At 55.9% G+C, this 22,266-nt stretch overlaps 1 protein-coding gene across 3 annotated transcripts in view; it reads right to left on the bottom strand.

Moving 5' to 3' along the window:
* The window catches only part of GATAD2A (GATA zinc finger domain containing 2A), a 43,651-nt gene that overhangs the window by 20,947 nt on the left and 438 nt on the right, over nucleotides 1-22,266 (bottom strand). For 2 of the 3 annotated variants that reach the window (XM_068996839.1, XM_068996840.1), the window contains exons 1-2: nucleotides 10,962-11,150; nucleotides 4,978-5,029 (exon numbers count right to left, since the gene is read on the bottom strand). In XM_068996839.1, coding sequence (XP_068852940.1) covers nucleotides 4,978-5,029; nucleotides 10,962-11,146 — 237 coding nt within the window. In that variant the 5' untranslated portion in view covers nucleotides 11,147-11,150. Of the gene's footprint in view, nucleotides 1-4,977; nucleotides 5,030-10,961; nucleotides 11,151-22,266 lie in introns of those variants that run through there. The other variant, XM_068996841.1, reaches the window with a different exon arrangement.

Genomic DNA, 22,266 nt, shown 5'->3' with positions numbered 1-22,266 from the left:
TTGGGAAAGGGATGGAAAAGGGGTTGGAAAAGGGATGGAAAAGGGATGGAAAAGGGATGGAAAAGGGTTGGGAAAGGGATGGAAAAGGGGTTGGAAAAGGGATGGAAAAGGGATGGAAAAGGGGCTGGAAAAGGGATGGGAAAGGGATGGGAAAGGGCTGGAAAAGGGCTGGAAAAGGGGTTGGAAAAGGGATGGAAAAGGGATGGAAAAGGGGTTGGGAAAGGGCTGGGAAAGGGAAGGAAAAGGGGTTGGAAAAGGGCTGGAAAAGGGAAACCTTCCGTCCTTCCAGAGGGAACAGAATCCTGCTGGAATTCCCGGTGTTTTTCCAGGACAATTCCAGCCGATCCCAGCACCCAAGGCAGGGAAAAGAGGGAAAAAAAAGAGGGAAAAAAAGCCCTCTGAAATGGCAGGAAAACCTCGGGAAAAAAGGATTTCAAGCTGGGTTTTCCAGGTGTGATTCCAGGAATGGGAACGGGGATGGATGGGAGGAGGTTTTGGAGGGAAATTCCCAAATAAAATCCCGATTAAAATTCCAATGGAAATGGACAAACTCAGGCTGAAAATTCCATCTTTTCCCACATCCCTTCCTCTCCTGGAATTCCTCTCCGAGTTGTTCCCATCCAGCTCCAGGAATTTTGGGAGGCAAAAAAATTCCAACAACCAAAATTTAGGGGAAGAAAAAAAAAAAACCAAACCAAATTCCCAGAGGTGGAAAAGTGGGAATCAAACACTTCCAAGGCTCCTCAGGGAATGTTTTCCCTGGATTTGCTGCTGCTCCTGAGGATTCCCAGCAGGGATTCCTGGACACCCCAGCCTTGGATCATCCCAACATTCCTGGGAATTCCTTTCCCCTGGGAATTTTTTTTCCCCTGGGAACTCAGCCATCCCGGGATATCCCAGGAAAATCCATGGGAATTCCCAGCTCAACAACTCCAATCCCTGCACGTGTCAGCGCACGGCTTCATCCCAGCGAGATTCCCAAACTTTTACCTGGGAATTCTGCACCAATCCCACATTTCCCACACCAAACTTTGGGATAACAACAGGTGGAAAAGCGGGATCATCCCCCTGGAAAAGCCCTGATCCCGGTTTATCCCGGTTTTTCCTAGCACGGGGCGGGACAGGAGGCGGAGCCGGGCGGGATTTTGGGATGAGGATTCCCGGGAAAGGGCGGGGGCGGCTCCCGGCTCCCGCTGGAATTCCCGGCTCTCGGCATTCCAAGGGTTAAGCGCTGCCATTTCCGCGCCATTCCCGAAATGTCCGGGAACAAAATGGCAGCGCTTAACCCTTGGAATGCCGGCCCGGCCGGGATCGGGAATTCCCACCCGGGAATCCCGGGATGTCTCCGCTTCCCAAGCGGCGCTTCCCTGCCCGATCCCAGCGGGATCAGTCCCGCTCTTCCCGAACTCCCCGCCGGTGATTCCCGGCCTGGCAATTCCCTGCAATTCCCGGCATTCCTCTCCCTGTCCTGGGATCCCTTTGATTCCCAGCTGGATTTTCCCTCCCCCCATTCCCACCGGGATCGATCCCGCTTTTCTCCTGCTTTTCCCAAACTCCCCGCGAGCCGTTCCCGGGCTGCTCAGAGCTGGGAATTCCCTGCAATTCCCGGCATTCCTGGGATCCTTTTGCTTCCCAGCTGCGCTTTCCTCCCCCGCGATCCCGCCGGGATCAATCCCGCTTTTCCTAACCCCCCCCCCCCCGGAGCCATTCCCGGGCTGGGAATTCCCTGCAATTCCCGGGATTCCCGGCGCTCCCCGGGTCCCGAATCCCGCGGGAATTTATCCCCAGGCTGCTCCAGCGCTGGGAAAAGGGGGAAAAGTTTGGGATAAAATCCCTGGAGCGGCTCCAGGAATTCCAGCCGCAGGGATCGGCTGCTCCCGGGAATTCCCTCGGGAATTCAGGAGCTGAGGGAAGCGGCTCGGCCCCTCTCAGATGGAATTTTTATCCAAGGGAAGGGAATTTTCCCACGGGAATTTGGGGAACTCATCCTTCAAATTCCTCCTCCCTGAAGTTCAGAGCTCCAAAAGCTCCGGAAAATTGGGAAAGGAGAATCCCAAAATTCTATTGGAGCTGGAAAAACGGGGAACAGCGGCCGCCTGGAAAAATCCAGGGAGGAATTCCCAGAATTTCTGTGGAATTCCGGGCATTTCTGTCAAATTCCACGTGAACTTTCCCTGGGGGGAGCTGGAATGATGGAAGGAATTTCCCGTGTTTTGTGGGAATTCTCAGGGAATTCTCGGGTTAATGGGAAAATTGGATTAAAGCCCTGAGAATTCCTTAAAAATTCCGCTTTTCCCTCTTTTCCCAGGGGAATTATTCCTGGCTGGAATATTCCGCGTTGGCCACGAGGACGGAGATTCCCGGGCTGGGATTTTTTGGGAATGAGCTGCAGGATTTGGGATAGGAGCCTTGGGAATGCAGAGGAGGAAATGCAGGAGCAGAATTCCCAACTTTTCCCGGGATTTTCCAGGCGAATCCTCCTGTTATTAATGAATCATTAACGAATCATTAATGAATCATTAATGAATCATTCCGGAGCCATTGTTTATTTCCCCTCCCAAATCCTCCTTTAAGGAGCAGAATTCCAAGTTTTATTTGTCGGGAAGCGATTTAAATAGTCCCCAAATGATTTGCATATTCATGCGTTTTGTTTGAATATTCATAAAATCACATAAATATTCGCAAATAAATTTGCATATTGAGCAGGGGCTCGCCGTCGGATTCTTCCCAATGAATTCCTCATTAAGGAGGAAATTTCCATCCCTAAATATTCCCAATCCCAGCGCCTTTTCCAGCTCCACGCACTCCGGGAACGGGGAAATTCCAAGCCGGAAATTCCTTGGAATTCCCGCGTTTAACAGCGGCAGCTTTTCCAAGGCCGAAGATTCCCAAGATTCCCACTCAATCCCACCGGGAATTCCTTCACTCCCCCCCCCCCCCCCCCGATTATCCCAGAGGGAAGAGGGAAAAGCAGCAGGAAAATCGGAATTCCCGAGGAATTTCCTTATTTATCCATCAAAATTCCTGATTTTTTTTAAAAGAGATTTCCCAGGAATGTTGGAGCCGGAGGATCCCGGGGCAATGGCGCCCCTTTCCCAGGGAATCGCATCCCTCTCCCCCCTTCCCAGCAAGGCCGGAGCTGCGGGATCCCGGGACAATTCCCAGCCCTCTCCCGGGACAATCCCGCCCCTTCTCCAGCCGGGAACGGCGCCGGATCCCGGGATGGCCCTGGGGGATGGCCCCGGAGCCCCGGCAGGGCGGGATTGGGAAGGACGATCCCGGGAATCCTGCGGGAAACGCGGCCACGGACGGAGCGGGGAGGGAGGGAGGGACCGGGAGAGACCCAAGGGGAGAGAGGGAACGGGACGGGGGAGGGGGGAGAGAGGGAGAGAGGAGATGGGAACAGGGAGAGAGGGAATGGGGAGATGGGAGAGGGGACAGAGGGACAGGGGAGATGGGAACAGGGAGAGAGGGAATGGGGAGAGAGGAGAGAGGGAACGGAACAGGGGAGAGAGGGAATGGGGAGATGGGAACAGGAGGGACGGGAGAGAGGGACGGGGGAGAGAGGAGAGAGGGAACAGGGGAGAGAGGGAACGGAACAGGGGAGAGAGGGAACAGGGAAGAGAGGGAACAGGGGAGAGAGGGAACGAGGAGATGGGAGAGGGGAGAGAGGGAACGAGGAGATGGGAGAGAGGGAACAGAACGGGGGAGAGAGGGAACAGGGAGAGAGGGACAGGGGAGGGAGGGAATGGGGAGATGGGAACGGGGAGAGAGGGAATGGGGAGACGGGAACAGGAGGGACGGGAGAGAGGGACGGGGGAGAGAGGGAACAGAACGGGGGAGAGAGGGAAGAGAGGAGATGGAAACAGGGAGAGAGGGAATGGGGAGATGGGAGAGAGGGAACAGAATGGGGGAGGAGGGAACAGGGAGAGAGGGACAGGGGAGGGAGGGAATGGGGAGGGAGGGAACGGAACAGGGGAGATGGGACAGGGGAGGAAGGGACAGGAGAGAGGGAACAGGGGAGAGAGGGAGAACCCCAAGAGCTGAGACTGGGACAGGTGAGACCCTGCCCAGGTGAGCCCGGGACAGGTGAGCCCGGCCCAGGTGAGTGGGAGCTGCCCAGGTGAGCCCGGCCCAGGTGAGCCCGGCCCAGGTGAGCCCAGCCCAGGTGAGCCCGGCCCAGCCGAGCAGCTCTCACCTGTCCTGCACAGGCTCTCACCTCTTTGGGCCTCACCTGTGTGGGGGCTCCCCTTCAGGGGCTCACCTGGGCTGGGCTCACCTGGGCCGGGCTCACCTGGGCTGGGCTCACCTGGGCCGGGCTCACCTGCTCAGGTGAGCCCCTACATGGGGCAGGTCAGCCCGGCCCAGGTGAGCCCGGCCCAGGTGAGGTGAGCCCGGCCCAGGTGAGCTCCGCCCAGGTGAGCTCCGCCCAGGTGAGCCCGGCCCAGGTGAGCCCGGCCCAGGGCAGAGCTCGGTCACAGCTCCTCCCTGAGCACTCCCAGTGCTCCAACCCCTTCCCAAATCCCAAACCCCAAAAATCCCAAATCTCAACCCCCAAATCTCTCAAATCCCAAACTCCAAATCCCTAAACTCCCAAAACTTTGGGATCCCAAATCCCATCCCCAGAGCTGCCCAACGCTCCCAATTCCCGTGGGAGAATCCCAGCAGGAATTCCAGGAATTCCGGTGGCTCTGGATCCTCTCATCCCAAACCGACCCCAGCCGGAAGTTCCCGATGGCTCGGAAAAGCCGGGAGATTTCCCTCCTTGGGAATTGGGTCAAATCCTACGGGAATTACCAACCTTTCCCAAAAACCAGGGATTTTTGGGAAAAGTCATCTTGGAGCTCCTTCCCAGCTCTTCCAGGAGAAAATTCCGGCCTCCCATCCCAGCTCCCAAATTCCAGGCCCGGAATTCCGACCCGTGGAGCAGTAGAGATTCCCCATCCCACAGAATTCCATGGAATTCCCGGCTCCTACCTGGCAGGGAAGGTCATGGGTTCCCACCGGGACGCAGCCGGAGCCGAGGATCCTGCGGGAAGAGAGAGCCCGGTGAGAATCCTGGGAATGAAACCATTCCCGAGGGAACCATCCCAAACCTGGCATCCCAGGGAAAAGAGGAGAAAATTCCCGGTTTTTGGGGGAATTTGGGGGTTTTATCCCTGATTTTTTCCAAGGGAAATTTAAGGAGGAGCCAAATCCTTCCTGGAACCCTCTGGAAGCGATGATCCCGAGTTTCCCTGAGGAGGAGCTGGATTTATCCCGGATTTATCCCGGATTTATCCCGGAGCTCATTCCCAAGCTTTAAACCCCTCATTCCATCGGGATTTATCCTGGCAGGAGCCGCCTTCTCCAGGAATCCCATCCTCGGGAAGGGCCCAGGAGAGGCCAGGAGAGGATCCCAAAATCCACGGGAAGATTCCCAAGGGGAATCCAGAGGATGATCCAGGATTTTTCCAGGGATAAAGGCCACAAATTAGGAGGAATTTTCCATGGAAGTGGCAAATCCCTGGAAAAGCCGCCCAGGGAGGGGCTGGACTCTCCCTTTGGATTCATCCCAAGCCCCCTGGATGCCCCTTCCCAGCCCCATCCCAGGGTTTTGCCCCTTCCCAGCCCCTGGATCCCGGCTCATTCCCGATCCCTGCCCCTCCTCTCCCATTCCCAGCTGCTTTTCCATGAAAAACCAGGAAGGACCCAACTCCCTGGGGAAGTTCGGCTCCGGCAGAGCCTCCCAAGGATCCCAAGGAGGCCTTTCCCAAATTTTGGGGTTCCCGGGATCGGGGTGGGATCCTGGGATTCGGGAATGCGGGCACGGCGCAGCCCTGGGAATGGGGAGTCCTGGAATTCCAGCAGAGCCCTGGGATTTGGGAATGCTGGGACCACTGGGAATTCCCCAAGTAGGCCAGTGATGGGATTGGGGAGTTGGGAATCCCAAAACGACGGCTCCACCATGAAAATCGGGAATGTCGAGCAGGAATTGGGATAAAAACACCGATTCCAGTTAAATCCAGGCCTTGTTCTGCCTTTTCCAGCAGAATTCCCGGCGGAATTCCCGGGAAAGGCCGGCGGGGAGGGAGGATCCCGCGGGATCGCGGCACAGGAGCTTCCCAAGGCGCTTCCCTATGGATCAGGGAGCCGGAGATTCCCAAAAAATTCCCCCCTGGATGAGCCAGGCCCGGCCTGGGAGCATCCCCGGGATCCCAGGATGGCTCTTCCCAAGTACTCCCAAGGAATTCCCGAGCTTTGGATCCCAGCAGGATCCACCTGACCCCTTCCCACATTCCCAAGGTTGGAGTTTCCCCCTGGATCCGGCCCTGCCCGGGGCTTTTCCAAGGTGGGAATTCGGGATTGGGAAACTCCAAATCCCTGAATTCCCGGAGAAATGGGATTTGGAGGGATTCCTTTGGAAGCAGCAGCTTTTCCACGGGGATCCATGGAATTGCAGCTCCAGGCGTTTCCCAGTGGAATTCCCAGAGCCAAATCCTGGGAATCCTCTCAAATTCCGGAGCTTGGATCTTTTCACTTCCAAGGATTTGGGGTCTCATTCCCAAAAAACAGCTCTGAAACTCTGGGAATATCCCGGGAATCCGATGCCCTCCGGAAAAAATCCGGCTCAGATCCTTCTTTGGCATTCCAGGTTTTCCTTTTCCCTCTGGAATTTCTCCATGGGAACCCCCAGGATCCCATTCCCGCCAACATTCCTGAATCCCAGCGGGAAAAACGATCATCCAGGAAAATCTGGGAGGGATTTATCCCCCAAATCCAAGGGTTTGGAAGAGCCCAGATTCCGGAAAAAGCCAGGATTGGGATTTCCTGCCGGAAAAACCTCCCCAGGGAATCCAGGGAAGAGAATTCCTGCGGCTTTTTGGGAGCTGAAAATTCCAATTTTGGCTCCAATGACGAATCCCAGCCTTGGGATGCACCAGGGAAAACTTCCAAGGATTTCCCTTTCCGGGAGGAGAATTCCCAGCGCCAATTCCCGACGTCCGGGGGGATTTTGAAGCTCCACAATTCCCAGATTCCTCGCAGGATTCCTGCCCGGAATTCCAGGAAAAGCCCCTGGATGGAAGCTCCTGGAGCGGCTCTGACCATCGTGGAATGGGAAATTCCAGGAATTTCCAGGAATTCTGAGCCATCCTTGGTGTTTCTCTCCGATATCCCAGGATTTGGAGCCTCCCTGTGCTGGGAAATCCCGGTGGGATCTTCCCAGCCCCATTCCAGAGCCGGAAGCTTTCCAGATTTCCCTTGGGAAGAGGGAAAAGGCTCCTGCCAGGAGCTCTGATCCCGAAATTCCCCCGATCCCGAGGGAAATCAGGAATCTTTCCCACTCCATTCCCGAATTCCCGAGGCAGGGATAGCTCCGGGAATCCGCTGCAGTTCCGGGGACACCCTCAGGATCCAGGGTGGGAATTGGGGCCGGAATCACCCCGGGCTTGGCAAAACCAGGGAATGCGGGGCTTGGAGAAAGCTGGGAATGAATCCAGGAAAAAAAAGGGATAAATCCAGGGAAATCTGGGACTGGAGCAACCCCTGAGCTCCCGAGACACGGAATGTGGGGCTGGAAAAATCTGGGAGTTCATCCATGGAAATCTGGGATTGGAGCAACCCTGGAGTTTCCAAGGGAATCTGGGCTGCTCCCTCCGAATTCCCGACTTCCCAGGAATTCCAGGACATTCCTTAAAGCTCCCTCTCACCCTGGAGCGGGATTTCCTGGGAAGGACAATTCCCAGAATTGCTCCGGAGCTGAGCTGCTGCACGGAGCAATCCTGGAATTCCGCAGGGAATCTTCTCCTCCCTGGGATTTCTCCGTCAGGGAATGGTTCGGGATGATCCCATTCCATCCCTTCCCACGATCCCAGGGTTTTCCAGCCTGGCCTTGGATGCTCCCATGGGATGGGGAATTCCATGGATATGGAAAGACTGGATTCCCACAGGGAATGCTCCAGCTCCTGCCAAAGAGGGGAACAAAATTTCCAGGGAATTTTGGCGGCTCCTCTAAAAATTTGGGATTTTCCCATTGGATTTTTGTGACATGGGACGAAAACAATGGAAAAGAGCTAAGATTTTTCCTTTCCCTATGGAATATCCCCCCCCAAAAAAACCCGGGAGTTTTGATGGGATCTCGGCATTCCGGAGCCGAAGGAAGAAATCCTCATTTTGCAGCTTTTCCATGGAAAAAAAAGGAATCCTGGAATGACTTTTCCAGGGAATTGGTGTGGATAGGACCCGGCTCATTCCCTCTGGGATCCAACCCCGTCCTTTTAGAGGGAATATCCCTTGGGAATTCCCAGTTTTTCCCTTCTTTTGATTTATCCCACAATTTTTCCAGGCACTAAAACCAATGGAATTCCCAGATTTCCCTTCATTCCCGGTTTCCCTGGACCGGGAGCAGCTCCCGGAGCCTTCGGCCGTTCCCGGGGTGTTCCGGCTGCTCCGGCCCCGTGATCCCTCAGAATTCCAGTGGGAATTAGAGGAGCTGAACCGGAGCTGCTGGTGTTTTTAAGAGGATCTGGGAAAATCCCATTCCTTTGGAATTAGGAGCTGCCCCGGTCGCTTTTCCCTGGAGTTTGGGAAGCTCCGAGGATTCAGGAGCGGCGGAGAGCCGGAATTCCTTGGATTTCACTGGGAAAGCGTGGAATTCTGGAATTCCTGCTGTGTTTAAGGCTTGGGATTCTTGGGAAGGAGCCTTTGGTTGGATCAGGAGTGGGAGAATCCCGGAAAAGCTGCGGAGTTTGGGATCTGTGGGAAGAACTGGAGAGGGAATAGCGCAGGATTCCCGGGAAAACTGCGGCTGCTGCATCCCTGGAGTGTCCAAGGGCAGCTTGGGAAAACATGGGATAGTGGGAAGAGTCCCTGGATGATCCTTGAGCTCCTTCCCTGCCCAACCATCCCAGAATTCCATGATCTACGGCCGATTCCAGCTCCTTTCCCAAAATCCCTGACCACTTCCAGCCCCTTTCCCACTGATCCAAGGCCGATTCCAGCCCCTTTCCTGCTGATCCAAGGCCGATTCCAGCCCCTTTCCCAAAATCCCTGACCACTTCCAGCCCCTTTCCCACTGATCCAAGGCCGATTCCAGCCCCTTTCCCAAAATCCCTGACCACTTCCAGCCCCTTTCCCACTGATCCAAGGCCGATTCCAGCCCCTTTCCTGCTGATCCAAGGCCGATTCCAGCCCCTTTCCCAAAATCCCTGGCAGATTCCAGCCCCTTTCCCACTGATCCAAGGCCGATTCCAGCCCTGTTCCCGCTGATCCAAGTTCGATTCCAGCCCCTTTCCTGCTGAGCCAAGGCCGATTCCAGCCCCTTTCCCAAAATCCCTGGCCACTTCCAGCCCCATTCCTGCTCATCCAAGGCTTGGATTTCCCGCTGATCCAAGGCCACTTCCAGCCCCTTTCCCACTGATCCAAGGCCGATTCCAGCCCCTTTCCCAAAATCGCTGGCAGATTCCAGCCCCTTTCCTGCTGTACCAAGGCTGCTTCCAGCCCTTTCCCGCTGATCCAAGGCCGATTCCAGCCCTTTCCCGCTGATCCAAGGCCGATTCCAGCTGCTGCCATCCCCAATTCCCAAGGGCTGCTCGTTTCACTTCCTGTGTGACTCTCCCCGCTCCCACTTCCCGGCAGGAGGGAGCGATCCCGGAGCCCAACATCTGGAATTGCCATTCCTGGGATTTGGGACAGCCAGGGGTGCATCCATGAGCTCTGGAATTCCGTGCTGGGAATTGGGGAGCGCTCTGAGCACGGCAGGAAAAACCCGGCCAAGTGAAAGTAAAACCGAGGCGCGGTGTGGGAAAATCGTGGGAAAACAGTGAGGAAACGCTCAGGAAAAGCCGGGATGCGAATCCCGACCCCATCCCGGGCGAGGACATTCCCGGCTGGAATTCTCTCCCAGTTTCCCTTTGCTGTGCGGGGCCGCTCCCGGAAAAAGAAGAGCGAGGAGATGCTCGGGAGAAGCCGGGATGCGAATCCCGACCCCGCATCCCGAGCGAGGACATTCCCGTCTGGAAATCCTCTGGCTGCCCGCAATTCCCGGTTTCCCTTTGCCCACCGCGTGCTGTGCGGGGCCGCTCCCCGCGGCTTGCCCCGCATCCCCCGGAGCCCCGGGATCGCCGGTACCCCCCCGGGCAGCGCATCCCGGTGCGGATCCCGGTGCGGATCCCGGTGCGGATCCCGGTGCGGATCCCGGTCCGGCCCCGTCCCCGGAGGCGCAGGAAGGGCGGCCGGGGACTCTTATTGTGACACGGCCCCGGCCCGGCCCGGCCGCACGGCCCGGCCGCGGCCACCGCGGGGCTCGGGCACCGGGGGGCACCGGGGGCACCGGGGGGGGGACACGGGGGGGGATCGCGAGTTTGGACAGCGGGGGTTGGCTCGAGGAGGGTGCGGGTGAGCGCGGGGTGAGCGCGGGGTGAGCGCGGGGTGATTGGGGGGTGACCGGGAGTGACCGGCGGTGACCGGGGCGGGGGGGGTTCAGGGGGTCCCCGCGGGTCCGGCCCCGCCACCGAGAGCGGGGGGCAGCGGGACCGGGGAGCGCGCGGGCGGCGGCGGCGGAGGAGGAGGAGGAGGAGGAGGAGGAGGAGGAGGAAGAGGAGGAAGAGGAGGAAGAGGAGGAAGAGGAGGAAGAGGAGGAAGAGGAAGCAGCCCGGCGGAAAGCCCGCAGCAACTTTCCGAAACAAAAGCCGGCGGCGCCCCGGGGCGCTCGGCGGGGGAGAAGTTTGGGGTTCCCGGGGGGAAGCGGCCGCGTTCCCCCCGTTCTGCCCCCGTTCGCTCCGGCCCCGGCCGCCCGTGAGCCCCGAGCCGCGGCCAGCGGGACTTTGCACTTTCCGGGCTCCCCGCACGGCCGGGCTCTGCCGGAACTTCGCCGGGAGCTCTCCGGCATGCCGGCCGCTGCACTCCCGAAACGCCGGCGGCTCCGCTCGCTCCGTACCGGAGACAATAAACCCCGGGAGAACTTTTAATCGCGAACTCACACGGCGCTGCTCCGGCAGCTCCCCGCCGCTCCGGCCGCATCCGCGCCGAGCCCGCCCCGCTCTCCCGGCTCCGCTCCGCTCTCCCCTCCGCTGTCCCCGCTGCTCTCCCGCTTGTTCCGGGGCTCTCCCGGCGGATCCCGTGGCGGCCGCGGCTCCCGGTGCCAAATAATGCGCCCCTCACACATGGAGTCGCGGCGTCACCGGGCGAGCATGCGCGGGGCGGGGCGGCCAAGCGGCGGCGGGGCCGGTGGCGGGGCCGGCGGCGGGGACGGCGTTGAGGACGGCGTGGGGACAGCGAGGGGACAGCGCTGAGGACAGCGAGCACGGCCTGGGGACGGCGGGGCGACAGCGAGGGGACAGCGCGGGGACAGCGCCGGGGCCGGGCCCGCGCCCCTCACGGCGCAGCGGCCGCCGCCGCTTCCGGGCGCGGCGCGGGGGGAGCCAGGTTTGTGTCGCGGGCCGCCATTGGCCGCGGGGGTCGCGCGGCCGATGTGACGAGGGCGTTCATTGGCTGGAGGAGCGGGCGGGGGGCGCGCGGGCCGCGCCGCGCCGTGAGGGGCCACGTGGAGGAGCGGGGACAGCGAGGGGACGGTGAGGGGATGGAGAGGGGATGGACAGGGGACGGTGAGGGGATGGAGAGGGGATGGACAGGGGATGGACAGGGGATGGACAGGGGACAGAGGGGGAACGGTGAGGGGATGGACAGGGGATGGCGAGGGGATGGACAGGGGACGGTGAGGGGATGGACAGGGGATGGAGAGGGGATGGACAGGGGACGGTGAGGGGATGGAGAGGGGATGGAGAGGGGATGGACAGGGGATGGACAGGGGATGGTGAGGGGATGGAGAGGGGATGGACAGGGGACAGAGGGGGGACGGTGAGGGGATGGACAGGGAATGGAGAGGGGACGGTGAGGGGATGGAGAGGGGACGGTGAGGGGACAGAGGGGGGACGGTGAGGGGATGGAGAGGGGATGGACAGGGAATGGACAGGGAATGGACAGGGGACAGAGGGGGAACGGTGAGGGGATGGACAGGGGATGGCGAGGGGATGGACAGGGGACGGTGAGGGGATGGACAGGGGATGGCGAGGGGATGGACAGGGGACGGTGAGGGGATGGACAGGGGACAGAGGGGGGACAGAGGGGGAATGGACAGGGGACAGAGAGAGGACGGTGAGGGGATGGACGGGACGGTGAGGGGACAGCGAGAGGATGGAGAGGGGACAGCGGGGGGACGATGAGGGGACAACGGGGAGATGGAGAGGGGATGGAGGGGAGACAGAGAGGGAGGGACGGTGAAGGGACAGCGGGGGCAGGGACAGGGGACGGAGAGGGGACGGAGAGGGGACAGCGGGGGGACGGAGAGGGGACAGCGGGGATGGAGAGGGGATGGAGAGGGGACGGAGAGGGGACAGCGGGGGGACGGAGGGGGGACGGAGGGGGGACAGCGGGGGGATGGAGGGGACAGCGGGGATGGAGAGGGGACAGCGGGGATGGAGAGGGGACAGCGCGGGGACGGCGGCGGGGCCGCTGGAGGAGGCGGAGAGCGGCCGCGGGAGGCCCCGGGACCGGGGGCAGGGCGCGGTTCCGCTCCCATCCCAGAACATTCCCCGTTCCCAAAAAAAGCTCCGCAGCGCCGGGAACGCCGCTCCCCGCAGCCTCCAAATCCTCCCGGAGAATTCCCCCCCCCCAAATCCCAGGAAATTCCCCCCCCAAATCCCGGCTCCGGGGATGGCGCAGGCAAAAAGAGTTTTCCAGGGAAGCTTTGCAGGAGCCGGATCTAAACTCGCGAATTTCAGGGTTTTGACACCAAATTAACGGCGGAAGGAATTCGGAGCTGTGTTATTAATTATTATTATTAATTATCATTATTAATTATCATTATTATTCCCGATTCCCAGATCCCTGGGATGCTTTTCCAACTAATTCCCGTTTTTTCCCTCACGCTCCTGTTGTCACAACATAAAAAAAATCAATCCCTAAAGCCCCCAAATTCCAGGATTTTTTATCAGGAGAACCCCAAAACCGCCTCTTTTCCCAAGTTTTTTTTGGGATGGGGGCTCTTGGCTCCCAAGGCTTTCCCTAAAAACATTCCCACTTTGATAATTCCCATTTTCCTCCCTAAAGGACGCAGCTTTGGGCTCCACGCTCCCTGGTTTGAGGGGAAATCGCCGGGAATTCGGGAAGGAAATTCCACCCCATGGGATAATTAGGGGTGGGCTGGGGTTTTTTTTGGGATTTCAGGATGGAATTGCGGCGCTGGGAGGGAATTTACGGATCCTGTGGGACTTCCATCCCTGTTTCCCACCCCATATTCCAACCCCAAGGAATTCCAAGTGTCCCTGAGCCTTTTCCCCCAATCCAGCACATCCCAAATGTTTTTTTTTTTCCATGGAAAACCCTTTGTCCAAAGGCACAGGAATAAATCCCAAACTTCCCCCCCCCTTCCCTTCCCACACGACGGATCCAGGGAAAACCCAGCGGGATTTTGGAGGAGTTGGGATTTGGGGCAGAATTCCGGAGGGATCCCAGATTCAGGACAAACAGGAGCTGCCACTTTGGGGATGCAAAGAGCCAGACCAGGAATGAATCCATGGAATTCATCCCTGTTTTCATGGAAAACACCCAGGGAGAGGGAATTTGCCGGGAGAGAATTGCCTAAAATGTGATCACGGAATTCCCAATCCCAGAAGAGAATCCTGGGAATCTGCTGATCCCAAGCCAGGACAGGCCCAGGGATTCATTCCCAGAGGGAATTCCGTGAACAAACCCCTGATCCAAAGGGAAAACTCTGGAGAATTCCCATGGGATTGGAATTTGGGAGCTTCTCCCCACAACAAATCCCACTTTTCCCTTGGAATATTCCCAAAATTCCCTTCCATCCAGACCCCCTGTCCTGTTTTTCCCATCTCATCCCAGCGTGATGCAGCAAAACAGAAAATCCAGGAGCTCTCCCTGTTTTCCCTGAGGCTGGGAAGCTTTTCCAGGCCCGGGATATCCCGGAATGCTTTTCCAGAACTTTCCCATCCTGGAATTCTGCCAGGAGCTCTCTGGATGCTCCCTGGGCCATCCCAAATCCGAGTTTTAGGGATTCATTGTACTCCTGTCTCCTTCTCTTCATGGATTCAAAACCCCTGGAATGAGGAATTCCCGCTCATCCCGGGCTCTGCACCCCGGAATTCCAAGCAGGGATGGGGGAAATCGAAAACAGGAGCTGAAAACTTGGGAATTTTGGGCATTTTGGATCAAAAACTCCACTTGGAATCAGCCCATTCCCTAAAAATCCAAGGTTTCCCTCATTTTTCAGCCATTTGGGATGAAATATCCCAAATTTTGGGACGAAATATCCCAAATTTTGGGACGAAGGAGAGCGGAAAATTCCGGATGTTTTGGGAAAGCTTTTCCCTGCTCCGGGATTTTGGGAACGATCCCAAAAATTGGGAGTTTTAAAGCCGAATTTTCAGGTTGGGAGAGTTCAAAGTGGAAGAATTCCAAGGATTTTTTTTTTCCATAGGATTTGTGGTTATCTTCCCAAAGAATCTTGGGAATGGCAGGAGCTCGTTATTAATCATTATTAATTAATTAATTGTTATTAATCAGCTCCCAAACCCTTTCCTAGTTCCAAACCCGGCCTGGAAAATCCCAATCCAGGGAAGATTTATCCCCACAATCCCAAATCCCGGGATTCCGAGGGAACTGGGAATCCTTCCCGAGGTAAATGAGAGAATTCCAGGGAAATTCCCGAGATTTTGAGCAATTCCCAGGAATTTCTCCCCTCAATCCAGCAGCACATTCCCGAGAGAGGTCGGGGCTGGCACAACCTGGGTTTTGGGAAAATATTCCCAAATATTTTTCCACAGATTGGGAATTCTGGGATCAGATTTTAGGGAATACTCTCCCAGGAAATTCCCTCTCCTCGGGATCCTTCGGGATGGAGCAGATCCTGCGTTAATTCTAAGCCCTGCCCATGGAAAAGCTGCTTTTTCCAAGGAAAACGGCTCCAAAATCCCTCAAAAAAAGCACTTTGGAATTCCTTGGAATATCCACCCAAGAATTCCCGAGGCTCCAAGCCCTTCCTGCCTGGATTAAAGTCGTTTTTAGTGGAATTTCCTGGAATTTTCCTGGATTTTTTTTTACCTTTTTGCCTCGAGCTGGGCTTGAATTTAAAGCTGGGCTTAAGTTCAGGACCCAAATCCAGGTCCTGGAAGGGGAGAGGGAGCAGGGAAAGAACGGGAATCAATCCCAGGAATTTCCCAAGAGGGAAAAATGAACTCGGAACAGGTCAGAATCCAAGAAAAGGCAGGAAAAGAAGGAAAAAAAACGGGAATTTGGGATAAAACCCACCCAGGAAAAACTGAAGTTCTCAATATTCCCTCACTAAAGCGGGAACGTTCCTCAGAGCTGTGGAATATTGCCGGGATATTCCCAGTTTTTCCAGGGATCAGCATTCCTGTCACATCCCAAATCTTCTGTGCCACTTCCTGGCTGATAATTCCATGGATTCCACTTAAAAATCCCATGGATTCCAATTCAAAATCCCATGGATTCCAATTCCTATCAAGCCCAGCCAGATCTGCGCTTCCCAAAGAATTCCTTGGAATTTTCCTCAGGGAATAAATCCTGGCATTCGTGATCCCGACGATTCAAGGCTGGATTATTCCGGGATTATTGATTTTCCTGGGATGAATCCTTGCCAGTCCCCAGGATGTGCCTTTGGAAGAGGCTTTCAAATCCCACTGAAATCCAAAATCTGGGAAAATCCAGCCAGCTTTTCCCAAATAAATCCGCTGGAAGTTTTGTTAGTCCCAGTTTTTGGGAATCTGCCTTTTCCCCAAGGATTTTCACTTCTCCAGCCTTTTTTACTCCAAGCTTTATTCCCGTTTTTTCCTGCTGGGAAGGAGTTGATTCTCAGCACGTTAAAAACACTGGGATTTTTTCCCGAAATCCCTGCTAATTCCAGGAATCCCTGGAGTCCCCTCCCCATTCCATGCCGGGTCATTCCCTAAGATCCTTTTCCTGCTCCAGAATTCATTCCTTCCTCAATTTCGATTTCGTGGGATCATCAGCGAGTTATTTCCATATATTTCCAGTTTTTCCCAGCAAATTCCCAGGGAAAAATATTCCCAAAGCACCTCAGGAGTTCACAGCAATCCTGGATCTGAATCCCGAAATTCCGAGAGCGCCTTCCCAGAATTTTTTTGGTGGAAAATCCCAGGATTGGGGGGGGGCTTAGGGGGGCTAATTCCAAATAATTTTATGTTTCACCAGTTGCAGCCGTGCTTTTCCTGGGATTTTCCTGCTGGGAATGCAGGGAGTGGGAAGGAGCAACAGGGAGGATTTGGGGAGCTGCAATCCAGGCTGGAGAGTGAATCCCAAATATTCCTACAGGGGAGGAAGAGCCTGGGACTCTTGGAAAAATTCCATGGATGCCATCCCAAAGCTGGGAAAATTCAATGGATATCACCCAAAGTTGGAAAAATTCCATGGATATCACCCCAAACTGGGAAAATCCCACCCAAAACTGAGGAACCTTTGCTTTCCCAGGAAGAGGAGGAGGAGGATCCTTCATCCCACAGTTCCAAGCCCGGGAATTCTGTGGGAATTCTGTGGGAATTCCAGGAGAAGGAGAGGCCAAGGTTCCCTGGCATCGTGTCCCGGGAGGAAGGAAATTCCTCACTTCCCATTTATCCCAGAGAAATCCTGGAATAGGAACCCAGGCAGCTGCACTTGGCAGAGGATTATCCCAAAATTCCAAAGATAAATTCGGGATTAGAGGAAAAAAAAGGCGGCATTTGAGAGCTAAAAAGAAACCAACCCCAAATTTGGTTTTATCCCAGGTTTCATCCTGATCCCATTTTCTTGGGATCCTCTGGATCCAAATCCCAGATGTTGCCAGCAAATCCCAAATTTTTCTCTACCCTCCATGGAATTTCTGTGTCCTGGAATTCCAGCCCTTCTCCCAAATCCCTCTCCAGCTCTCCTGGAGCCTCTTCAGCCTCTGGAAGCAGCTCCAAGCTCTCCCTGGAGTTTCCCTTCTCCCATTTCCTGGGACACTTCCAGGGATCCAGGGGCAGCCATGGATTCCCTGGATAGAATTCCAGCCCACTGGAAGTGCTCAGATCCCCTCCTGGAAATGGGAACATCCTGGGATGGGAGAGATCCCAAAGTTTTTAAAACTCCTTTATGACTCCTCCTCCAGCTCATCCCAGTTTTTTTTTCCCAGCCCTCATTCCAGAGGCTCCCGCCTCTCCCAGGGAATATTTTGGGGATCTCCCCACTCTTCCCTCAGGAACGCTGCCAAAAATGTGCTGGAGGGCAGGGATAGGTGGGATTTGGGAAGGAATTCCTGCCAGGGAGGGTTGGGATGGGATTCCCAAAGGAGCTGTGGATTCCCCATCCATCCCTGGAATGTCCAAGGAAGTGGGAGAAGGGAAACTCCAGGGAAACCTTGGAGCTGCTTCCAGAGGCTGAAGAGGCTCCAGGAGAGCTGGAGAGGGATTTGGGATAAGGGCTGGAATTCCAGGACACAGGGAATGGGTTTAAACTGGGAAAGGGGAATTTGGATGGGATTTTGGGAAGGAATTCCTGGCGGGGAGGGGCTGGGATGGAATTCCCTGGATCCCTGGAATGTCCAAGGCCAGGCTGGAACAATCTGGGATCGTGGAAGGTGTGGGGTGGGACTGGGTGATCCTTCAGCTCCTTCCATCCCAAACCATGCCAGGATTCCAGGAATAAATCCTTTGGGACGCCCGTTTTCCATGGATTCCCCAAACTGCAGCTGGAAATCTCGGGATGGGATGGGATTGATGCCCTTGGGCCCTTCCTGAGGGTCAGGGACACCCAAATCCTACCCTAAACACCCCCAAATCCTTGGATTTCCTGCTTCCATCCCAAGGTTTAACACCTTCCCCCATCCCCATGGAAACTGGGATCGTTAATTCCGGATCAAAACTTATCCCAAGCGGCTTCCCAAGGAGAAGAGGCTGAGTTTGGGGGATTTTATCCCAAATTTTCCCATCTCCAGCCCCCACCTCGCTGCTCCCGGACAAGCTGGGAGCTGCAAGCCCCTCTGGAATTGCCCCTGGCAGCAGGAGATGGGAATTTTCCAAGGATTTGGGGATTTTTAGGAGCACAAAATGGGAATTTCAGCTCCATCTGTGGGATAACATCACCAGATTTATTCCCTGCAAGACGCAGCTCCAGATCTGTCCTTAAACTCTTCCAAAAACTTCTTTTCCCAGCCTTTTTTGGGAGGAAAAAAAGCCAAATCTACATTTTAAAAGCCAACTTCCCGCTAAAAACATGGATTTTCCTTCCAAAACTCCAGTTTTCTCTCCTAAAACTCGATTTTCCTCTCCCAAAACTCGATTTTCCTTTCTAAAACTCTTTTTTCTCCGAAAACTCAATTTTTTTTCTCCCAAAACACAGTTGTCCTTCCTAAAACTCCCTTTTCCTCTCCCAAAACTCCTAAAGTTGGAGAATCCTGAAATATTCCCCACATTTTCTTGGCATTTGCTGCTGCTTTGTGCTCAGCAAATCCCAATCCCCAAGTTTTTAAGGAGTTTTCATTCAAACAAAGTAACTTTTCCTTCAATCTAAGCAAAACCAGAAGTTTTTTTTTCCCTCCCCTCCCCACCTTTCTCCCATCGGGAACTCACTCCTGCCTCAAAATTTGTGAATCGAATCCCTCCTCAATCCTGAAATTTTGCCAGCAGCCTCCCTAAAAAAAAAAAAAAAAAAAAACAACAAACCAAAAAACCAAAAAAAACCTAAAATCCGCTTTTTCGAAGAAAAGAGTGGAAAGAGGGGGGGAAAAGAGGGGAAATCCGGAAATGATGGGGGTTTTTGAAGCCCTCTCGAGGCGCAGCAGAGCTCAGGGTGAGAACCACACACCAACAGGAGCGCGGTTTCTTTTCACACCCCCACCCAGCAGCGCAGCCCCCGAACCGCCAGGAAATCCCAAAAAAAAAAAAATCCGGGGCGAGGCCGAGGGAAATGAGGTGCAAATGAAAGGGAATTGCCTGGTGCTGATGGCGGCACTTGGAATTCGCGATTCCCGAGGGGTCCCGAGGGGTGCGGCCCCCCCCGAGCGGCTCCATTTGAAGGCCCCGGCTGGCATTGTCCCAAGGGATTGGACCCTCCCGGCCCGCGGGTTTGGGATGGAGCCCCGGGAATCACCAGAGACCCCTGGATTTGGGATGGAGCCCCGGGAATCACCAGAGACCCCTGGATTTGGGATGGAGCCCTGGGAATCACCAGAGACCCCTGGATTTGGGATGGAGCCCTGGGAATCACCAGAGACCCCTGGATTTGGGATGGAGCCCTGGGAACCATCACAGACTCCTGGAATTGGGATGGAGCCCCAGGAATCACCACAGACCCCTGGATTTGGGACGGAGCCCCGGGAATCACCAGAGACCCCTGGGATTCACCACAGATCCCTGGGATTTGGGATGGAGCTCCGGGAATCACCAGAGGCCCCTGGATTTGGGATGGAGCCCTGGGAATCACCACAGATCCCTGGGATTTGGGATGGAGCCCTGGGATTCATCACAGACCCCTGGATTTGGGATGTAGCCCCGGGAATCATCACAGACCCCTGGGAATCACCACAGACCCCTGGATTTGGGATCCTGGATTTCACACGGATCCCTGGGATTTGGGACGGAGCCCTGGGATTCATCACAGACCCATGGGATTTGGGATGAATCCAGGATTTCACACGGATCCCTGGGATTTGGGATGGATCCTGGATTTCACACAGATCCCTGGGATTTGGGATGGATCCTGGGATTCATCACAGACCCCTGGGATTTGGGATGGAGCCCTGGGATTCATCGCAGACCCCTGGATTTGGGATGGAGCCCCAGGAATCATCACAGACCCATGGGATTCACCACAGACCCCTGGGATTTGGGATGGAGCCCTGGATTTCACACGGATCCCTGGGATTTGGGATGGAGCCCCGGGAATCACCACAGACCCTTGGATTTGGGATGGAGTCCTGGGAATCATCACAGACTGCTGGAATTGGGATGGAGCCCTGGGAATCACCACAGACTCTTGGATTTGGGATGAAGCCCTGGGAATCACAGACCCTTGGATTTGGGATGAAGCCCCGGGATCATCACAGACCCTTGGATTTGGGATCCTGGATTTCACACAGATCCCTGGGATTTGGGATGGAGCCCTGGGATTTGGGATGGAGCCCCAGGAATCACCAGAGACCCCTGGATTTGGGATGGATCGTGGATTTCACCCAGATCCCTGGGATTCACTGCAGCCCCCCAGTTTTTGGGATGGACCCTGGGTTTCACTCTCATCCCTGGGATTTCACACAGACCCCCAGGATTTGGGATGGATCCCCGGGAATCACCACAGATCCCTGGAATTCACCTCAGACCCCCAGATCCTCCTGTGGACCCTCAGGTTTTCCAGCAGATCCTCGGGATATCCCACAGGCCCTCAAGTTTTAGGGAAAACCCCCGGATTTTGGGGGTTTGGGACAATCCCTGGGGTTCTGCCCCAGCCCCTCGGGTTTTCCAGTGGATCCCAAACTTTTCCTGCAGACCCTCAAGTTTCCCTGCAGATCCCCAGGATTCAGGGCAGACCCTCGGAGTTTTGAGGAACAGACTCCCAAGTTTTCCAGCAAACCCTTGGATTATCCCACAGACCTCGGAGTTTTGCTCCAGAACCCCAGGTTTTCCAGCAGAATCCCAGGATTTGGGGCAAACCCTCAGGATTTCCTGCAGAGGCTCAAGTTTTAGGGAAAACCCCTGGATTTTGGGACAGACCCTCAGGTTTTGCTCCAAACCCCTGGGTTTTCCAGCAGACCCCTGAGTTTTCCAACAGATCATCAGATTTTGGGACAGACCCCCGAGTTTTCCAGTGGATCCCCATCTTTCCCTTCACGCCCTCAGATTTTAGGCCAAACCCTCAGATTTCACCCCAGACCCTCGACTTTTCCCTGGGGTTTTCCAGCAGATTCCCAGCTTTCCCTCAGCTTTTCCCAAATCCCTCACTTTTCCCTCAAACCCCTCGGCTTTTCCAAAATCCCTCAACTTTCCCCTCAAATCCCCCAACTTTTCCCTCAAAGCCCTCAGCTTTTCCCAAATCCCTCACTTTTCCCTCAAACCCCTCAGCTTTTCCCCAAACCCCTCAGCTTTTCCTTCAAATCCCCCAACTTTTCCCTCAACCCCCTCAACTTTTCCCAAATCCCTCACCTTTCCCTCAAACCCCTCAGCTTTTCCTAAATCCCTCACTTTTCCCCGAACCCCCTCAATTCTTCCCTCCAACCCCTCAGCTTTTCCCAAATCCCTCAACTTTTCCCAAATCCCTCAGCTTTTCCCTCAAGTCCCTCAACTTTTCCTCAACCCCCTCAGCTCTTCCCAAATCCCTCACTTTTCCCTCAAACCCCCTCACTTTTCCCTCAAACCCCTCACTTTTCCCTCAAACCCCTCAGCTTTTCCCTCAAACCCCTCAGCTTTTCCCTCAAACCCCTCAGCTTTTCCTCAACCCCCTCAGCTCTTCCCAAACCCCTCACTTTCCCCTCAAACCCCCTCACTTTCCCCTCAAACCCCCTCACTTTCCCCTCAAACCCCTCAGCTTTTCCTCAAACCCCTCAGCTTTTCCTCAAACCCCTCAGCTCTTCCCAAATCCCTCAGCTCTTCCCAAACCCCTCACTTTCCCCTCAAACCCCCTCACTTCCCCCTCAAACCCCCTCAACTTCCCCCTCAAACCCCCTCAACTTCCCCCTCAAACCCCCTCAACTTCCAACCCCCTCAGCTTTTCCCCAAACCCCCTCACTTTTCCCTCCATTTCTTCCCCAAGCCCTCCTCTCTGCCGGCCGAGCTCCTTCTCCCCGCACAGCCCCGCGTTTCCCCGCCCCGTGCCCAAAACTTTATCCCGGTTTCCGGAGTGCCACTCGGGCTCCTCACACTCGCTCACACTCACGGGGGACACCCACGCCGCTGTCCCCAAGGCTCCGGGCTGGCTGTTGGGGGGGGGGGGGGGGGCTCCCTCAGGGCCCGCCCTCAGCGCGGAGCCCCCCGCGCGCGCTCCCCGGCGGCCCGGTGGCCCCGAGCCGTGGCCTGGTGGCCCCGGTGGCCCCGGCGGTGGCCCGTCCCCTCCCCCACTCCCCTCCCCCGCCTTCCCAAGGCTCTGGCACCAATAATCCGCCTTTGCTGACATGCTCTGGTGGCTGTGCCTATCGGGCAACTCCCAGGATGCACTCCCGCTCCTCCCTGGCACCCCCTCACCCGTGCCCACCCTCCCTTCGGACTTCCCAACCTTTTCTCTTTTTTT

Source organism: Aphelocoma coerulescens, chromosome 28, assembly GCF_041296385.1.
Source record: "Aphelocoma coerulescens isolate FSJ_1873_10779 chromosome 28, UR_Acoe_1.0, whole genome shotgun sequence".
NCBI classification, from domain to species: domain Eukaryota; kingdom Metazoa; phylum Chordata; class Aves; order Passeriformes; family Corvidae; genus Aphelocoma; species Aphelocoma coerulescens.
Note: the sequence above shows the minus strand (reverse complement) of the source record. Positions and strands in the feature narration are given on the sequence as shown.